Raw genomic sequence first — 19447 nt, 5'->3', positions numbered from 1 at the left:
GCAACCTTGTCGCGTCTGCTTGCCGAGCGTAACCGATCCTACCGGTTGCCACGTTCGATTTTGGCGCACCTCTCGCACCGCTAGCGCCTCTTTCGGATGATATTTTCTGCTTTCCGCGACCCTGTCGCGTCTCACGCCGATGCTGCTGGTCGCCACACTCCTTTTCGGAGCACCTGCTATGCCGACGGCACCTCTGCCGGACAATAGTTTGCCTCCCGCGACCCCGTCGCGTTTCTCGTCGAGCGTAACCGGTGCTGCCGGTCACCACGCTCGTTCTTAGAGCACCTGCCGTGCCGATGGCGCCTCTGCCGGACGATATTTAGCCTCCCGCGACCCTGTCGCGTCTCTCGTTGAGCGTAGCCGGGGGTGCCGATCACCACGCCTGTTTTTAGAGCACCTGCCGTGCCGATGGAGCCTCTGCTGGGCGATATTTTGCCTCTCGCGACCCTGTCGCGTCTCTCGCCGATACTGCCGGTTGCCACACTCCTTTTCGGAGCACCTGTTGCGCTGCTAGCGCCCTCCCGACACCGTATGGCTCACGCGACTCCGTCGCGTCTCGCTGGCCGTAGCTGGTACTGTCGGTCGTCGCACTTGTCGATAAAAGGCCTGTGGTGCTGATGGTGCCAGCACAGATAGCGGAAGAAAAAAGGGCCCTGTAGGGAATTCAAAGGATTAGTCCTCCTCGCCCCTTGAATAACTGCCGGGAACTTACGCAAAGCGACCCTTATTCTAACTTTTGCTTCCTTCCGCCCGTTCTGGTGGTCTTCCGACTGAAGTTGCCTGGGGGGAGGGAGAAAGACAATCAGTTTTCCACTTCCAGAAGCTGTGGCGAATAGTTGGCCTACCTGTGGCTTTTCTTCCTTCCGGCCGTTCCTTTGCTGGCCTTCCGACAGGGGTATTCCGTGGTGCCACGTTGCTTGGAGTTCGACTCTGTGCCTGAGTCGACTTTCCTTCCTCCTGTGGCAGTTATTTATGATTAGGTGGCGGCTTAATGATGGCTTTTATTTTTCCACCTACCTGAACTGAATTCCCGATCTCCCTTTGATCGATTCGGATCAGACGGAATTCGTTTCTCCGGAGAAGTCCGAACAGCACACTCCGCGCTTTCAATGCGGTCACTCTGCGGTTAGGTTTTCCCTCGTTGTACCGCCACGCGGGAATCCTCGTTGACAGTTCTTCGCATACACGCTTAATCTTTTCCATCCATAAGTGTCATTCTTTCTACCCATTTGCTCTAAATATTTTCTGCATGGGTTTGTTTTTTACGTGAGCCTGTTCAATGTTCTACACTACAATGTTGCTTTAGTGTGGGATGGGTTATTTTAAGAAGTTGTTGCCTTGTTGCTCATCGTATCGTTTTCATTTCAGGACAAAACATGACGTAGTGAAAAAATTCATATGCAACATCACTCTGGCAAATTATTGAGTGTTCAGGCATATTAAGTCACTCAAATTGCGTTGAAGTTTTTGAAGGTGATTGATAAAAATTGTTTGATCAATGGTTTTTCTTGAAAATAGCTTAAATAACAGATTTAGATTTTGGGTAGTTTGCTTGGACCGAACGTTTTTATATAGTTCAAAGTTGATATTTACGACAGAGTTGACAGACTGGTATCGAATAATCTAGCTGTTGGATTCGATTTCGATGTTTACTTTTGAATCTGCAGCAATTAACTCAGAAGACTTAAATGTAGCACCTAAACAACTGAGTTACATGACTCGCTACACAAAATTGATCATCTTAAGTTAGAATTTGAACGATTACAAATCTTTTCTACAATTGCTGGTTTTTGTCGAACAATAAAAAAACGATACAGAAAACGATACAGCGAATTTCGCAGTCTTTCTCCCCCGCAGATTAAAACAATAAAATTCATAAAATCTAGCGTAGCATTTAAAAAGGGCGAAACTGCCAAATGTAAACAAATCGAGTTAACGGTCATTCCGGATGTACGCGGTTGCACTTTACCTAATAAACGCGGTTTCATCTAAAAATCGCTTAAAACATTCAAAAACTTGATAAAATTTAATTGGGCGAAACTTCATGTTAATGCATTTTCGTTGAAACGTGAAGTTACGCCTATTCAAAATGGGATTAATTTTTCTATTCGTGTAGGGCCAATAGGCGTAACTGAGTTGACCGTGTGTGACAAAACGGCCTTATCAGTTTTTGCGTGTAGGGCCAAAGGGCCTAACTTCAAAACCAAAACAAAAACGGCCGATCAATTGCGAAACTTGCAGGCGTAACTAGAATCGAAAACGAAAAAGGGCGAAACTCGAAAATCTCACAAACTATAATGAAAAAAGTTAAAATTCTTGATAACCAACGAACAATAAGTGAATATAATGGACATTTTTTGATTTTGTTGTACAAAAAGTGGTCGATTTTTTAAATAGGATTTGATTAGATGTTCCGAAATTTCAAATGCGTTTTTCTCGGTTCGAGCTAACTGCTAGTTTCGCCCTTATGAAATGTTACGCTAGAAATGGATTATTTCAACACGGTAAACAAAGTTACTCTGTTCTGTATAAAAATCCATACAGATTCGAGAAAAGTGTCTCCACTTAGTTTTAAGTTTGGGCCCTTTACGCAGAGAGTGAGCAAAAAGCTTTTATACATTTTGAGCTTTCGACCAGTTAGTCAATTCTGTGTATTTTGAAGGGATGCCAGAATTTCAATAATGATGTTTTCTTATAAATAATAAATTTCAGCAAGAACTAATTTCTTCAAACTAAATGCTAATTCTTTATTTATAAATTCATTTTGACAAATAAACACTACATTGCAAAATACATGCAAAATACAAAGCATGCATATGTAATATGCCATAAATATTAATTTTTAAAAACACTTGAGCGGTGATTGCTGGGTCGTCCTCAATTATCAGGTTCCGTTGGAACCTATTTTCCAGCAATGGATTTCTGGGTCCATAATACGATCCGATGGGCATGTGGCGCCGCTGATTCACTTTTTTGGTCGCTTTTCGTCGTAGAGCCTACAAAGAAAGAGATGAGTGATATTGTAATTTTATCGACATAAATGAGTTTTAAAACGACGAATGAAGAAACTAAAAATCCCGTACATATACTAACCTTGAGTTCCTCCATTTCGGTCATATTTTCCACGAATTCTGGACTTTTTCTAGTTGCATTTTGCTATTAAGATCCTATCATAGAAAACCTTTTTGTTGGTGAAACTGAACCTTTCCTGACCTTCCTTCCTTGTTTGGAATCTTGACGGTGTAGTGTACAGTACCTCTAGCAAAAATAATTCTATTAATATTTATAATTAAAATACTTTAAAAGGTTGGTTATTATTCAAAATAAACATTTTGATAATTGAGCGTGTATAAACGATAAAAGAGTAACTCATTAAGTCTGAGAGTGGACGGAAAACAACACCCAAAAGAGAACGATGGGTCTCACGGGTCTCACATAATCACACAGCTTGATCGATGAAGAAACCAGTTTATAGGAGAATTTTCAGGAGGATGCACGTGTTTTACTTAGCATCAATTTAGGGCAGCAAGTACCGTCACGACAATGGCGTAGCAGAATCGCTCCCAATAGGTAAGTTTTATCTTGACCAGAAGCCACTTATAAGGTCCCGTGAACCGGTGTTTGCGCAATAAATAGGAGAATGTAAAATCCTGTCCATACCGTATGGTTTGAATAAGGAAATAGAATCCAAAATTGGGGATTCATAGAGTAATTTTAAAAGAAAAATGGAAAAAATGGCGACAAAAGAAAATTGATTATGAACTGAAAAGAAAAAAGGCAGTGAAAAAAACAAGCCTGATGTAAATATTAAATTGGATTAAAAAAAAAGCAAAAGGCAGAAAAAAAATGTATCAAAAGAAAAATGGCAGTGAAAAAAATGAAGCCTGGTAAAAAAAGTAACATGAATTTGAAAAAAAGAAAGCAAAAGGCAGTGAAAAGAACGAAGCCTACACAAAAAAACTGGCAGTGAAAAAAAGAAGCCTAATAATAATAAAAAAAAGTATATAGAAAAAAAGGCAGTGAAAAAAATGAGGCCTAGGAGGAACTGGAAATGGTAAGAGATAAGAAAAAAAAATGAAAAACCTAACTCGTTTATCCGCTATTAAAAAAAAATAATAACGCAATTGAAAAATAAATCTGTTTGAAAATCGAAGAAAAAAAAACATAAAAAGTAATAACAAAAACAAACGAAATAAACTGAGAATATTTAAAAAAAAAGACATTTCAACCAAATTAAAGCTTCATTTAGAAAAAAAAAGTATAATAAAAAAAAGGAATGACTGCATTATCTAGTGAATTTAAAAAATGAACAAATGAGAATACTGAAAATCTACAATAAATCGTTAAATTTATTAAGATAAAATCGAAAATATGAAACGAATAAGATCTTTAAAAAAACGCAAAAAATAAATCAAACCAAATTACCTTCATTCACAAAAAAAAGAAACATAAAACCATCATGAATCATTTTTAAAAGGAATTACGGTATTTTTAGGTAAAATAAATATTTAAATGATCGATGATATGAATTGTTAAAACCAATGAAACAAATATGAATATTGAAAATTTACTTAGTTGATAATTAAATAAAGCAAGATATATTTTAAAATATAAAACGAATAAGATATTTAAAAAAAAACAACATATGAAATAAAGCGAAATTGCCAAATATTAAAGAAAAATAATAACGCAATTGAAAAATAAATCTGTTTGAAAATCGAAGAAAAAAAACATAAAAAGTTATAACCAAAACAAACGAAATTCTCAGTTTATTTGAAAAAAAAAAGACATTTTAACCAAATTAAAGCTTCATTTAGAAAAAAAAAGTATAACTTAAAAAAAAAGGAATAACTGCATTATCTAGTGAATTTAAAAAAAAAATGGAAAAATAAGAATACCGAAAATCTACAGTAAATCGTTAAATTTAGCAAGATTAAATCGAAAATGTGAAACGAATAAGATCTTTTAAAAAAAAACTACAATATATGGAATAGAGCGAGATTGCCAAAAATTAAAGGAAAATATTTTAAAAATTGCAAGGGGAGATAGTGATTAAATAAAAAAAAATTATTCCACATAATTATGGTCAAATGACAAAAGATGAAAAATGAAAAAAAGGATAATATAATGAAAATTTTTATCCAACAACCAGTAATGGATGAACTAGTGCAAATAAATATTAAAAGATTTTGAATTGGTCGAAGAGGTAGGCAAAAAGACGTTTACAATAATAATGCATAATATTAAAAAAAATTATATTACAAAACAAACATATAAAAAAACAAGTCCAGAATTGAATATCAATGGAAGGAATACAAGGTTTGAGTAGATAAGTTTTGGACACTTAATGGTTTTCAAGCAGAATAATCTTAAAATAAACTATAAATGAGGAAAAGGAAATGGTAAGAGATAAGTGAAACGGATAAAGTTGCTCGTTTGATTGCTACTGATGGAAAATATTGGAATTGAAAAAAATAAACTGTTTGAATATCGGAGAAAAAAAACGCAAAAATAAATCAAACCAAATTACCTTCATTCACAAAAAAAAAGACAAATAAAACCATCATGAATCATTTTTAAAAGGAATTACGGTATTATTAGGTAAAATAAATATTTAAATGATAGATGATATGAATTGTTAAAACCAATGAAACAAATATGAATATTGAAAATCTATTTAGTTGATGATTAAATAAAGCAAGATGTATTTTAAAATATAAAACGAATAAGATGTTAAAAAAAACAACATATGTTGACAAGATTGCACAGGGAAATAGTAATTAAAAAAATGCAGCAAAATTAAAAAAAAAAAGTCAAATGGCAAATGATAAACAATAAAAAAAAAAGTTCAACATAATATTTTTTCAAAAAAAGATTTAATATCGAAAAACCAGTTTGAAGATAATGGACAAACTAGTACAAATAAAAACTTGAAGATTTTAAAATGGTCGATGAGGCAGATAAAAAGACGTAAACATTAATGTAACATAAAAAAAATTAAAAAAAAAATGAAAACTTTACAAACATATAAACAAACAAGTCAAGAATTTAATATAATTGCAAAAAAAGGGGCTTGAGAAAATAATTTTGAACACTTAATGATTTTCAAGCAGAATAATCTTTAATAATCTTCAAATAAACTTTAAACGCTTTAGAGGAGGGGGATAATGTAGTGTACAGTACCTCGAGCAAAAATAATTCTATTAATATTTATAATTAAAATACTTTAAAAGGTTGGTTATTATTCAAAATAAACATTTTGATAATTGAGCGTGTATAAACGATAAAAGAGTAACTCATTAAGTCTGAGAGAGGACGGAAAACAACACCCAAAAGAGAACGATGGGTCTCACGGGTCTCACATAATCACACAGCTTGATCGATGAAGAAACCAGTTTATAGGAGAATTTTCAGGAGGATGCACGTGTTTTACTTAGCATCAATTTAGGGCAGCAAGTACCGTCACGACAGACGGTAGCTGCGCATATTGGGCTCTCCTAAAAATTCCGATCCGCTGGTATTGGATCTCAGTTGCTGTCCGCAAAACAACCGCAAAGCGGGAAGCGCTGTCCCTCGAGCTCTACATGAAGTAATAGAAACATTGGAATCGTTTAAAATTGATTCGTTTAGCGGCGGAAATGCAATGGCAGAAGCTCGTTTTTTTTTTTACTTTTACTTACCCGGTTCGGTCAATGAATTACTGATTAACTTGATGATTGATATAACAATTTACCACGTCAACAATTTCTTTTCAGCGTTTTGCTTCTGCTAATAATTTCTGCCACCAACTGAAAGCTTTCGCAATCTGTTCGCAATATGCTCGACATGTGTTACAGTTGATTTTTAGTACTTTTATTATGGTGTGATTTGAGCAAAAATACAATTAAAAACCCAACCCTGATCAAAAATAAACCAACTTGTTCGATCAGATTTGGCCCACTGTATCGAACTTATTTTTTTTTAAAAAAACCCGATAGCCCACAGTTCCCAAAAAACTGGAAAAGAAAAAGAAAAAAAAAACTGTTCCTGTCATCAATATTTCCGCGGGTGAGTCAGTTTTTGCCGGATTGGAAAAAAGTGTGGTGCGGAGTCGTTAGTTCGGAGGCGTTTTTTTTTGCCCGCGAGTCTGCGGAAAGATTCGGGGCTTTTGATCCGCATCCCCACGGAGGACAGAAGCGGCGATCGTGGCACAGATGGCCACTCCATCATCGCCGACTTCGGAGCCAGCACATCAACAGCTCCCTAAAAAACACTACAGCAACATGGAACGCCCACACCTCCGCCAGCCAAGGAAATGCTGCACCAGGAAAACGACTTCCGCAACAGCAACCGACTGGGCAATGTCGCGCGCGCCATTGGTGCGAGACCAGCCACGCCTCCGGCTGCGAGGGAAGTGCAGAAAAACGACTTCAGCAACAACATCCGACACGGAAATGTGGTGCGCACCAGCAGCAGAACAAAAACAACTACAACAACAAGAGCCGGCATGGCAATTCGGTGCGTCGCAATCAGTGCCAGCAGCAGAACAACAACACCAGCAGCATCGTGGCCAGGCCGTCGAGCGTTTCGGAGGCGACTACGAGGCAGACAGTGGGACCATGCATGGTTCCCAGGAAGGTGCCAGTTGGACTCGAGCCGTAAGTCGATTTGAATTTAACCACACTCAAACAAAAATTGACCAGAATAGTCGGGAGCTTGGGCGGGTAAAAATAAAACGTGGCCATTAGAAAATCTTTTACTAATGTTTCGATAATTTTATTTCGTGGCACCGAAAGCCAACAATTATTTTCAACAATGGCGCCCAACTAAATCGAACCACTTTGATTATTAGTTCGACAAATTTTAGGGACTTTGCGTCCACTTACAATTATTATGGGTTTTAATATTCGATAATTGTACTTATCATTATTTCATTATTGCTCATCTCGTATATCACACCACATTATTGCATTATAATAAGTATCGGGTTATTTATTCGATATTGTTGTGAATTAAAATGTACTTTAATTATTTATTTACATTGCAATACATCATGCACAGTTATCAAGGGGGTTGCCAAGGAAAAATCAAAAGGAACGCGATCTGGAGGCGCGGTATAACCTCTATTCCGGGCCCTTGGTAATTAAGAGGATTAAATCCCTCTTTTCCTGAGATTACTGTTGCTTCTAGTTCTGTTTAGTCCTCACTGTAAAATCACAGCCATTATTTTCTTCAATGGCTACATGATTTTAAATGCTTGTTTTGCTGCTTGGGTGAAAGTTTTTCAGTCGTTTGGTTCAGGATTCGAGGAAATTTTTGCCAGGTCTGCTGGTATAGATCGACATCATTTGCCAAGATATGTTGGCGTTTAGTTTCGTCTTTAGTTTTAGTGAAATCTTTGCCATAATTCGTTGGCGTAAAGATATTTTTGCCAAGATTCGTTGGCTTTGAGTTTATTATGATGTGTTTATGTATTATGTATTTATGTATTAAGTTTTAGACACCTCTGCAGTAGGTGTTACGCTTCCGAGGTATGCTCGGAATGTAGTCGATCATTTCTTTCCCTCGAACTCCTTGTGGCGTGGTTTTGAAATTTTCATGGATTTCTATCATAATCCATGAAAATTTCTACCAAAGCAGCAATGTTGTGTTACAGTTGATTTTTAGTACTTTTATTATGGTGTGATTTGAGCAAAAATACAATTAAAAACCCAACCCTGATCAAAAATAAACCAACTTGTTCGATCAGATTTGGCCCACTGTATCGAACTTATTTTTTTTTAAAAAAACCCGATAGCCCACAGTTCCCAAAAAACTGGAAAAGAAAAAGAAAAAAAAAACTGTTCCTGTCATCAATATTTCCGCGGGTGAGTCAGTTTTTGCCGGATTGGAAAAAAGTGTGGTGCGGAGTCGTTAGTTCGGAGGCGTTTTTTTTTGCCCGCGAGTCTGCGGAAAGATTCGGGGCTTTTGATCCGCATCCCCACGGAGGACAGAAGCGGCGATCGTGGCACAGATGGCCACTCCATCATCGCCGACTTCGGAGCCAGCACATCAACAGCTCCCTAAAAAACACTACAGCAACATGGAACGCCCACACCTCCGCCAGCCAAGGAAATGCTGCACCAGGAAAACGACTTCCGCAACAGCAACCGACTGGGCAATGTCGCGCGCGCCATTGGTGCGAGACCAGCCACGCCTCCGGCTGCGAGGGAAGTGCAGAAAAACGACTTCAGCAACAACATCCGACACGGAAATGTGGTGCGCACCAGCAGCAGAACAAAAACAACTACAACAACAAGAGCCGGCATGGCAATTCGGTGCGTCGCAATCAGTGCCAGCAGCAGAACAACAACACCAGCAGCATCGTGGCCAGGCCGTCGAGCGTTTCGGAGGCGACTACGAGGCAGACAGTGGGACCATGCATGGTTCCCAGGAAGGTGCCAGTTGGACTCGAGCCGTAAGTCGATTTGAATTTAACCACACTCAAACAAAAATTGACCAGAATAGTCGGGAGCTTGGGCGGGTAAAAATAAAACGTGGCCATTAGAAAATCTTTTACTAATGTTTCGATAATTTTATTTCGTGGCACCGAAAGCCAACAATTATTTTCAACACATGGCATCCCTTTTTAATGAAATTAAAACAAAAACAACTTTTTATACAGAATTGCCTAAACGATTTGAATAATTTAGCTACTTCTGTATTTTAGCAACCCAAATTTGAATTGGGGTTATACATATTTTGAGCATCAGGCGATAAGTCAAAATGAAGGTGTAATCACAACACATTTTGTGAGTAGCTGAGTTTTTCCGTGAAGATAACAATAAATTAACCAGCTGATTTATTCTGGTGTTGCCATTTGAACTACCCAGCTTCCCTAATTTGAACAACTTAAAATAAAAGTGTATAACACGCGCACGCTCATTTTTTTAAACTCAAAATTAAGTATGACCGAGGTTCAAAACATAGTTCGATTCTATGAACTTAAAGTTAAGTACCCTTTTTTCCTCCTTGCGATGGATCAAAACGGAGTTCGAACTGCGAACTCAAAATTGATCCCTTTTTTTCCTTCGGCGAAGGATCAAAGCTGAGTTCGACCTTATGAACTAAAAATTGAACTCTCTTTGTTGGACTGGAAACACTTAGCGAGTTCAGTCCGAACCGGAACAGCAACCAACGCACACGTCGCAAAATTATGTCGTTCCGGAACAATTACCGGAAGACTATGAAGGAACTTCATAATAGAATGCATGTTCACCGTGTCAGCGTAAAATTCTGTCCGTCATTGTCATCATATGGTGAGCGGCTTGGAATGTCCGGAAACTTCCGGATGTTGTTTACTTCCCGTGGGAAGTAACATCCGGAAGTTTTCTTTGACCGGGAATGTCAAAACTATCCACCGCTCTGTAATTGCGATGCAATGTACCGGAACAGCAACATCCGGGTACAACAAATTTTAATCATCCTTTAATTCCCTGAAAATCAGCTACCCTCGAAAAAAAGGATAAATCCGAGTTCGGCTGACGATCTTAGTATTGAGTATGCCTATCAGAACTTAGTTTTGCTATTGCCCAGTCAAACTCAAAGTTGAGGGAAGCCACCGAAGTGCTGTTTTGAGCCAAAACTACTTAATTTTGAGTTTAAAAAAAGAGCGTGCGAATGACAGCAAATGTGGCGCGCTTTCCTCCGAAAGTGAATCCTCCAGCAGCAGAAAACATTGGCTGGTTTCGCTGTTCGTTCGATAGTTAACTCGTTATTCCAATCAAACCATCGGCAGCTGTTTCCGGGAACAAACCGAAATGTTGGACCTACTGAGCTGGACTCCGGAGTACTTCAGCGCGAACGAGGCATCATGCGTAGAGCTGCTGTCGAAACCGGAAGTACGCAACCGGATACCGCTGCTGAATTGCACCCAGTTGCACGAACTTCAGGACCAGGCGCTGGTTCGCTTCCGGGGCATGATACAGGATATGCAGGACCCGGAGTGTTACCTGGAACGGTACGAGGTTCGCCGGAAAAGCGATAAGACCCTGGTACGGGAACAGAATGGTACGTTATATATCTCAGGGTCAGGACAGTTCAAACATTGAATTTTGAAAATTATTTCTTTGCTTCAGGGAAGTATCGTGACATTTTGGTAATGTCCAAAGGCGAAGAGGAGGTGGATTTCAAGGGTTCTAACAATAAATATGGGGAGCGACGATCGATGTTTGTTATCTCAATCCCTGGCTACAACAGCTGGGCTGTTGAATCGGAACGAAAGATGAATCCTACCTTGACAAACGGTACGGAGAATGGGACCACTTCGAATGCCAAAAGATCCCTTGAGGACGAAGATGCTATGGAAATCGAACAATCAACTGAACATGGTCAAGATCATGTCTTCAAAAAACCTATGATTCCGAATGGTGTTGGTGGGTCTAATAGCAAATCAGTCGTGAATTTTGATTCGTCGAAACAGAAAACCCAACCTAAGGTACTTTCTGCTGAGTATCTGTTGAATTCGCCAATTCCAGAACGGCCAAGCAAGGCCTGTTTGGTCATACTTTATTCCAATATCGACGAAGCTACTTTGAACACTTTGGTCGATGTGGTGGGTTTCCTATCGGTAGATCCTGCCCTGGACGGAAGCACCGATCAAATGGACGACTTTGAAGATGAGATGTCGGAACATCAGGCCATCAATCCTCCACCATCGCTGATACCGCGTATACACGCCATCGACGTTTTGAAGCTCAATCATTTGAATCCAATGATACAATCGGCATCACAAAAAAACTTCCAAGAGTCGGTGAATGAGGCCACGTTTAAAGATCTGCAAAACTTATTGACACAATGCCTGTTCGGTGATCGTGTTGCGGCTGATTATCTGCTGTGTCATCTTTTGTCCACCGTTTACATTAGGAATGAGGTAGAATCGCTGGGACAGTTTAGTCTCAATTTGAGCAACATTCCCGCACAGGCATTGCCAAACTATACTGCAGATTTCTATGGTATACTGGAACTACTACTCCCAGCCAGCCACTACTTCCCGATGACGCTGGAAAACATGAATTCTGTACAGTTTGTTCCGAAGTAAGTATATACAAAAAGTTCGTCCAAGATTAGACCGGATCAAGGCGACTAAATAATTACTGATTTTCCCTTTTTTAAATTCCAGAAAAGACTACACCACTAACAAACTGACTAGTGGATTGCTGCAACTTGCCGCCCATACCCATCTGCTGCTGGATGAAACAAGGCTTCAAACGGGCAAGCTGGAAAGCGGTGGAGTCGAAGCAGTCCAGAACATTGCTCATCTCATTCGGACACAGAAACTCAAATACAACTTCCAGTACTACCAACTGGAGTTCAACACAGACGTTCCGGTGCTGGTGATGAGCGAAGGACGCAGCATGCTGCCGGTAGGAACAACTTTTGTATCACCAGTTCACAAAACATGTGTTCTATAATTTTTCAAATTGACTTCACAGACCAACTGCCAAGTTCCGATTCTGCCGGATCCGGACACGGTGCCGCTGATTGGAGAAACCATCAAAGCTGGCAAACATTTTGTCCAGCCCAAGCTTGCCGACATCAGGCGGTTTCTGACCCTGCAGCGGATACAGCAGTTCGACATGAAGGACTTCGATCCGGAGGTCATTTCCAACGATTTTTTACAGATGCGTCGGGATAATGCAGAAGCATCAGCAGAGGATTTGCACTCGCTGCTGGTGCTGGCTCGGTTGGTTTGTCTAGCCCGCGGGAAGAACAGTATGGACCAGGAAAGCTGGGAGTACGCCAAACAGTTGGAACTGGAGCGGAAAAGGCGAGTGGAGTTGTTTGTCAAGCGGAAAAATGAGCAGTGAATATTTGTACCTGTGTTTGTTAAAACTTTTTCAATAAATCTTGCTGGTTTTATAACTGTCGATACATTTTCCTGCCAAAATACGCTTCGTACACCCTTTTTCTGCTGGATAAAATTCTAGTGTGTTGGTTCTTCTATTAAAAAATGCAAGCTGTTCATTTCCAACAATTTCGCTAGAATAAATTATTAACTTATTAAATCGGGGAAATCAAAAATTTCATTTCGATGAGAAAAAAATTAAAAATGCTCGAAACGTCGAAATCAGGTGTTATGTAATTTGGAAAAAGATTTTTTCGACTTTCTGGGACTTTTTTTTGTCATTTTTCGGAACTCCGGTGGATTTGTAAGGATTGTTCATGAATTGGGTTTCAAAATGAACCACAACACAACTCGCTGACTCCGATTACCATTTGGTTTATGAGGCATCTGAAACGTGAATCTTTACAAGAATGGTCCATTAAGTTTTGTCACTTGTGTCATTATTTGTCGTTTTACACTTTTTTTAAATTTTTCTCAATATTGGAATTATTTTATAGCAAATTTGAAATTATTTAAATAACTTTTTTTTTTGAATTTTTGTAAAATATTTTTTATTTTTGTCATATTTGACGTTTTTGTTATTTTTATATTTTTTTTATCATTTTGTTTTTTTTTTTGTTATTTTTTGTTATTTTTGGTTTGTTGGAATTTATTGTTTTGACCGTTTTTGCTATTTTTGTATTTTTTGTAATTTTTGTGCCTGATTTTTGTCATTTTTGTAATACAGACCCCGTTCGTTTTTGGCAAAATTCGATTTTGGTAACATTCGATTTTGGCAACATTCGATTTTGGCACATGGGCCAAAATCGAACGGTTTTTAGAAACAACATTACCTTTTAGTTTTCGTTATAACAGGACCAATTTAATTTAGACAAATATCAAAAATACGTTTTTATGTTCTGAAATGGTGATTAAATGCAACAATAAAAACCAATTTTTTTTTAAAATTTGATAAAGTACTCAAAAATGACAAAAAGATGAAAAATTCAAAAAGTTAAAAAACAGCAAATATGACAAAAGAAAACAAACATTATAAAAAAACAAGAAAAGTGAAAAATGCATAAAAAACATGATGAAAACATTTAAAAATGACTACAAATGGTCGTAAACTCACTAAAACGAACATTTTTGATAATAAAAATAGTTATTTTGTAAAAATAACTGAAAAACACGATGAGAAAAAAACCGTTCGATTTTGGCAACATTCGATTTTGGCAACACAAAATGTTCGAGCGTGTTGCCAAAATCGAACGGGGTCTGTACCTATATGCATTTTTTTTTATTTTCATGATTTTTGCCCTTGTTAGATGTTTATCATTATTGCAATTTATGTCATTTTACTTATTTTTTGTCACTTTCTAATTTTTTAATTTTTATCATTTTGTAATTCCTATTTCTTTCTGCAATTTGTTCAATGTTTGTCATTTTTGACGTTTTTGTCATTTTTGTCAAATTTTTAAATTTTGTCATGTTTTTATTTTTATCATTCTTGTCATTCATATTATTTCTGTGATTTTTGTCATTTTTGTCACTTTTCATTTTCATTATTTTTTGTTAATTTTGTAATTTTTACTACCATTTTGGTATTTTTTTGTTATTTGGTCACTTTGATCATTTTTGTCCTTTTTGAATGTTTTTTTAATTCGACATTTTTGTCGTTTTTGAAATTTTTTGGGAGGTTTTTAAATTATTTTTTTTTGTAATTTTTGTTGTTTTTTGTCATTTCTGTGATTTTTGTCATTTTTGTAATTTTGCCATTTTCGACATTTTCGTCATTTTTTCATTTTTGTTATAGTTTTCATTTTTGTTATTTTTTGTAATTTTGGTAATTTTTGTAATTTGTGTCATTCTTATCCATTTTTGTATTTTTTGTAATTATTGTAATTTTTGTAATTTTTGTAATTTTTGTAATTTTTGTAATTTTTGTAACTTTTGTAATTTTTGTGATTTTTGTGGTTTTTTTATTTTTGTCATTTTTGTCATTTTTGCCATTTTTGTCTATTTTGTCATATTTGTTATTTTTGTCATTTTTGTTATTTTTTTCATTTTTGTCATTTTTGTCATTTCGTTATTTAAGTCTTTTTTATCATTTTTATCATTTTTGTCATTTTTGACATTTTTGTCATTTTTGTAATTTTTATCATTTTTGTCATTTTTGTCATTTTTGTCATTTTTGTCATTTTTGACATTTTTGTCTTTTTTGTCATTTCTGTCATTTTTGTCATTATTGTCATTTTTGTCATTTTTGTCATTTTTTTCATTTTTGTCATTTTGTCATTTTTTTGTCATTTTTGTCATTTCTGTCATTTTTGTCATTTTTGTAATTTTTGTAATTTTTGTGATTTTTGTAATTTTTGTAATTTTTGTAATTTTTGTAATTTTTGTCATTTTTGTAATTTTTGTAATTTTTGTAATTTTTGTAATTTTTGTAATTTTTGTAATTTTTGTAATTTTTGTAATTTTTGTATTTTTGTAATTTTTGTAATTTATGTAATTTTTGTAATTTTTGTATTTTTTGTAATTATTGTAATTTTTGTAATTTTTGTAATTTTTGTAATTTTTTTTATTTTTGTCATTTTTGTAATTTTTGTAATTTTTGTAACTTTTGTAATTTTTGTGATTTTTGTGGTTTTTTTTATTTTTGTCATTTTTGTCATTTTTGTCATTTTTGTCATTTTTGCCATTTTTGCCTATTTTGTCATATTTGTTATTTTTGTCATTATTGTCATTTTTGTCATTTTTGTCATTTTTGTCATTTTGTCATTTTGTCATTTTGTCATTTTTTGTCATTTTTGTCATTTTTGTCATTTTTGTCATTTTTGTCATTTTTGTCATTTTTGTCATTTTTGTCATTTTTGTCATTTTTGTCATTTTTGTCATTTTTGTCATTTTTGTCATTTTTGTCATTTTTGTCATTTTTGTCATTTTTGTCATTTTTGTCATTTTTGTCATTTTTGTCATTTTTGTCATTTTTGTCATTTTTGTCATTTTTGTCATTTTTGTCATTTTTGTCATTTTTGTCATTTTTGTCATTTTTGTCATTTTTGTCATTTTTGTCATTTTTGTCATTTTTGTCATTTTTGTCATTTTTGTCATTTTTGTCATTTTTGTCATTTTTGTCATTTTTGTCATTTTTGTCATTTTTGTCATTTTTGTCATTTTTGTCATTTTTGTCATTTTTGTCATTTTTGTCATTTTTGTCATTTTTGTCATTTTTGTCATTTTTGTCATTTTTGTCATTTTTGTCATTTTTGTCATTTTTGTCATTTTTGTCATTTTTGTCATTTTTGTCATTTTTGTCATTTTTGTCATTTTTGTCATTTTTGTCATTTTTGTCATTTTTGTCATTTTTGTCATTTTTGTCATTTTTGTCATTTTTGTCATTTTTGTCATTTTTGTCATTTTTGTCATTTTTGTCATTTTTGTCATTTTTGTCATTTTTGTCATTTTTGTCATTTTTGTCATTTTTGTCATTTTTGTCATTTTTGTCATTTTTGTCATTTTTGTCATTTTTGTCATTTTTGTCATTTTTGTCATTTTTGTCATTTTTGTCATTTTTGTCATTTTTGTCATTTTTGTCATTTTTGTAATTTTTGTCATTTTTGTTATTTTTGTCATTTTTGTCATTTTTGTCATTTTTGTCATTTTTGTCATTTTTGTCATTTTTGTCATTTTTGTCATTTTTGTCATTTTTGTCATTTTTGTCATTTTTGTCATTTTTCTAATTTTTGTCATTTTTGTCATTTTTGTCATTTTTGTCATGTTTGTCATTTTTGTCATTTTTGTCATTTTTGTCATTTTTGTAATTTTTGTCATTTTTGTCATTTTTGTCGTTTTTGTCAATTTTGTCTTTTTTGTCATTTTTATCATTTTTTTTTATTATTTTATCTGTCATTTTTGTCAATTTTGTCATTTTTGTAATATTTGTCATTATAGTCATTTTTGTCATATTTGTAATTTTTATTATTATTTTTTTGTTATTTTCGTCATATTTGTCATTTTTGTCATTTTTTGTAATTTTTGGTCATTTTTGTCATTTTTGTGTTTTTGAAATTTTTGTCATTAATGCCATTTTTGGTTTTTTTTTTGTCAGCTTTATCATTTTTATCATTTTTGTCATTTTTGTAATTTTTGTAATTTTTCGTACTTTTTATAATTTTGCGTATTGTCATTTTTGTCATTTTTCTTATTTTTGTCATTTTTCTATTTTTTTTCATTTGTGTCATTTTTGTCATTTTTGTCATTTTTGTCAATTTTGTCATTTTTGTCATTTTTATCATTTTTTTATTATTTTATTTGTCTTTTTTGTCATTTTTGTCACTTTTGTCATTTTTGTAATATATGTTCATTATAGTCATTTTTGTCATATTTGTAATTTTTATTATTATTTTTTTGTTATTTTTGTCATTTTTGTCATATTTGTCATTTTTGTCATTTTTGTCAATTTTGTCATTTTTGGCATTTCTGTCATTTTTTTCATTTTTGTCATTTTTGTCATTTTTGTCATTTTTGTCATTTTTGTCATTTTTGTCATTTTTGTCATTTTTGTCATTTTTGTCATTTTTGTCATTTTTGTCATTTTTGTCATTTTTGTCATTTTTGTCATTTTTGTCATTTTTGTCATTTTTGTCATTTTTGTCATTTTTGTCATTTTTGTCATTTTTGTCATTTTTGTCATTTTTGTCATTTTTGTCATTTTTGTCATTTTTGTCATTTTTGTCATTTTTGTCATTTTTGTCATTTTTGTCATTTTTGTCATTTTTGTCATTTTTGTCATTTTTGTCATTTTTGTCATTTTTGTCATTTTTGTCATTTTTGTCATTTTTGTCATTTTTGTCATTTTTGTCATTTTTGTCATTTTTGTCATTTTTGTCATTTTTGTCATTTTTGTCATTTTTGTCATTTTTGTCATTTTTGTCATTTTTGTCATTTTTGTCATTTTTGTCATTTTTGTCATTTTTGTCATTTTTGTCATTTTTGTCATTTTTGTCATTTTTGTCATTTTGTCATTTTGTCATTTTTTGTCATTTTTGTCATTTCTGTCATTTTTGTCATTTTTGTCATTTTTGTCATTTTTGTCATTTTTGTCATTTTTGTCATTTTTGTCATTTTTGTCATTTTTGTCATTTTTGTCATTTTTGTCATTTTTGTCATTTTTGTCATTTTTGTCATTTTTGTCATTTTTGTCATTTTTGTCATTTTTGTCATTTTTGTCATTTTTGTCATTTTTGTCATTTTTGTCATTTTTGTCATTTTTGTCATTTTTGTCATTTTTGTCATTTTTGTCATTTTTGTCATTTTTGTCATTTTTGTCATTTTTGTCATGTTTGTCATTTTTGTCATTTTTGTCATTTTTGTCATTTTTGTAATTTTTGTCATTTTTGTCATTTTTGTTATTTTTGTCATTTTTGTCATTTTTGTCATTTTTGTCATTTTTGTCATTTTTGTCATTTTTGTCATTTTTGTCATTTTTGTCATTTTTGTCATTTTTGTCATTTTTGTCATTTTTGTCATTTTTGTCATTTTTGTCATTTTTGTCATTTTTGTCATTTTTGTCATTTTTGTCATTTTTGTCATTTTTGTCATTTTTGTCATTTTTGTCATTTTTGTCATTTTTGTCATTTTTGTCATTTTTGTCATTTTTGTCATTTTTGTCATTTTTGTCATTTTTGTCATTTTTGTCATTTTTGTCATTTTTGTCATTTTTGTCATTTTTGTCATTTTTGTCATTTTTGTCATTTTTGTCATTTTTGTCATTTTTGTCATTTTTGTCATTTTTGTCATTTTTGTCATTTTTGTCATTTTTGTCATTTTTGTCATTTTTGTCATTTTTGTCATTTTTGTCATTTTTGTCATTTTTGTCATTTTTGTAATTTTTGTCATTTTTGTTATTTTTGTCATTTTTGTTATTTTTGTCATTTTTGTCATTTTTGTCATTTTTGTCATTTTTGTCATTTTTGTCATTTTTGTCATTTTTGTCATTTTTGTCATTTTTGTCATTTTTGTCATTTTTGTAATTTTTGTCATTTTTGTCATTTTTGTCGTTTTTGTCAATTTTGTCATTTTTGTCATTTTTATCATTTTTTTTTATTATTTTATCTGTCATTTTTGTCAATTTTGTCATTTTTGTAATATTTGTCATTATAGTCATTTTTGTCATATTTGTAATTTTTATTATTATTTTTTTGTTATTTTCGTCATATTTGTCATTTTTGTCATTTTTTGTAATTTTTGGTCATTTTTGTCATTTTTGTGTTTTTGAAATTTTTGTCATTAATGCCATTTTTGGTTTTTTTTTTGTCAGCTTTATCATTTTTATCATTTTTGTCATTTTTGTAATTTTTGTAATTTTTCGTACTTTTTATAATTTTGCGTATTGTCATTTTTGTCATTTTTCTTATTTTTGTCATTTTTCTATTTTTTTTCATTTGTGTCATTTTTGTCATTTTTGTCATTTTTGTCAATTTTGTCATTTTTGTCATTTTTATCATTTTTTTATTATTTTATTTGTCTTTTTTGTCATTTTTGTCACTTTTGTCATTTTTGTAATATATGTTCATTATAGTCATTTTTGTCATATTT

The 19447-nt window shown here is 33.4% G+C and overlaps 2 protein-coding genes across 2 annotated transcripts; one reads left to right on the top strand and one right to left on the bottom strand.

Annotated features, from left to right (window-relative positions):
• Positions 1-249: 249 nt before the first annotated feature.
• Positions 250-1220, bottom strand: LOC129747117 (uncharacterized). The gene is made up of 3 exons (XM_055741151.1): positions 1018-1220; positions 846-957; positions 250-780 (listed from the first exon to the last, which is right to left on the bottom strand). Exons 1-3 carry the CDS (start codon positions 1201-1203, stop codon positions 725-727), a joined length of 354 nt encoding a protein of 117 aa, XP_055597126.1. The 5' UTR covers positions 1204-1220; the 3' UTR covers positions 250-724.
• Positions 1221-10628: 9408 nt separating this feature from the next.
• LOC129746226 (mini-chromosome maintenance complex-binding protein) lies at positions 10629-12882 on the top strand. The gene is made up of 4 exons (XM_055739786.1): positions 10629-11028; positions 11097-12054; positions 12140-12383; positions 12453-12882. Exons 1-4 carry the CDS (start codon positions 10779-10781, stop codon positions 12825-12827), a joined length of 1827 nt encoding a protein of 608 aa, XP_055595761.1. The 5' UTR covers positions 10629-10778; the 3' UTR covers positions 12828-12882.
• Positions 12883-19447: the final 6565 nt, after the last annotated feature.

Source organism: Uranotaenia lowii, chromosome 2, assembly GCF_029784155.1.
Source record: "Uranotaenia lowii strain MFRU-FL chromosome 2, ASM2978415v1, whole genome shotgun sequence".
Taxonomy (NCBI): Eukaryota; Metazoa; Arthropoda; class Insecta; order Diptera; family Culicidae; genus Uranotaenia; species Uranotaenia lowii.
Note: the sequence above shows the minus strand (reverse complement) of the source record. Positions and strands in the feature narration are given on the sequence as shown.

Excerpts from the sequence above, each read along its gene's own strand:
- LOC129747117 (XM_055741151.1), bottom strand. The coding sequence starts at position 1,203 with ATGGAAAAGATTAAGCGTGTATGCGAAGAACTGTCAACGAGGATTCCC. Across the intron at positions 958-1,017 it reads AGATCGGGAATTCAGTTCAG|GAGGAAGGAAAGTCGACTCA; the intron begins GTAGGTGGAAAA and ends TAACTGCCACAG. Across the intron at positions 781-845 it reads GGAAGGAAGAAAAGCCACAG|GCAACTTCAGTCGGAAGACC; the intron begins GTAGGCCAACTA and ends CCCTCCCCCCAG.
- LOC129746226 (XM_055739786.1), top strand. The coding sequence starts at position 10,779 with ATGTTGGACCTACTGAGCTGGACTCCGGAGTACTTCAGCGCGAACGAG. Across the intron at positions 11,029-11,096 it reads CCTGGTACGGGAACAGAATG|GGAAGTATCGTGACATTTTG; the intron begins GTACGTTATATA and ends TCTTTGCTTCAG. Across the intron at positions 12,384-12,452 it reads AAGGACGCAGCATGCTGCCG|ACCAACTGCCAAGTTCCGAT; the intron begins GTAGGAACAACT and ends TTGACTTCACAG.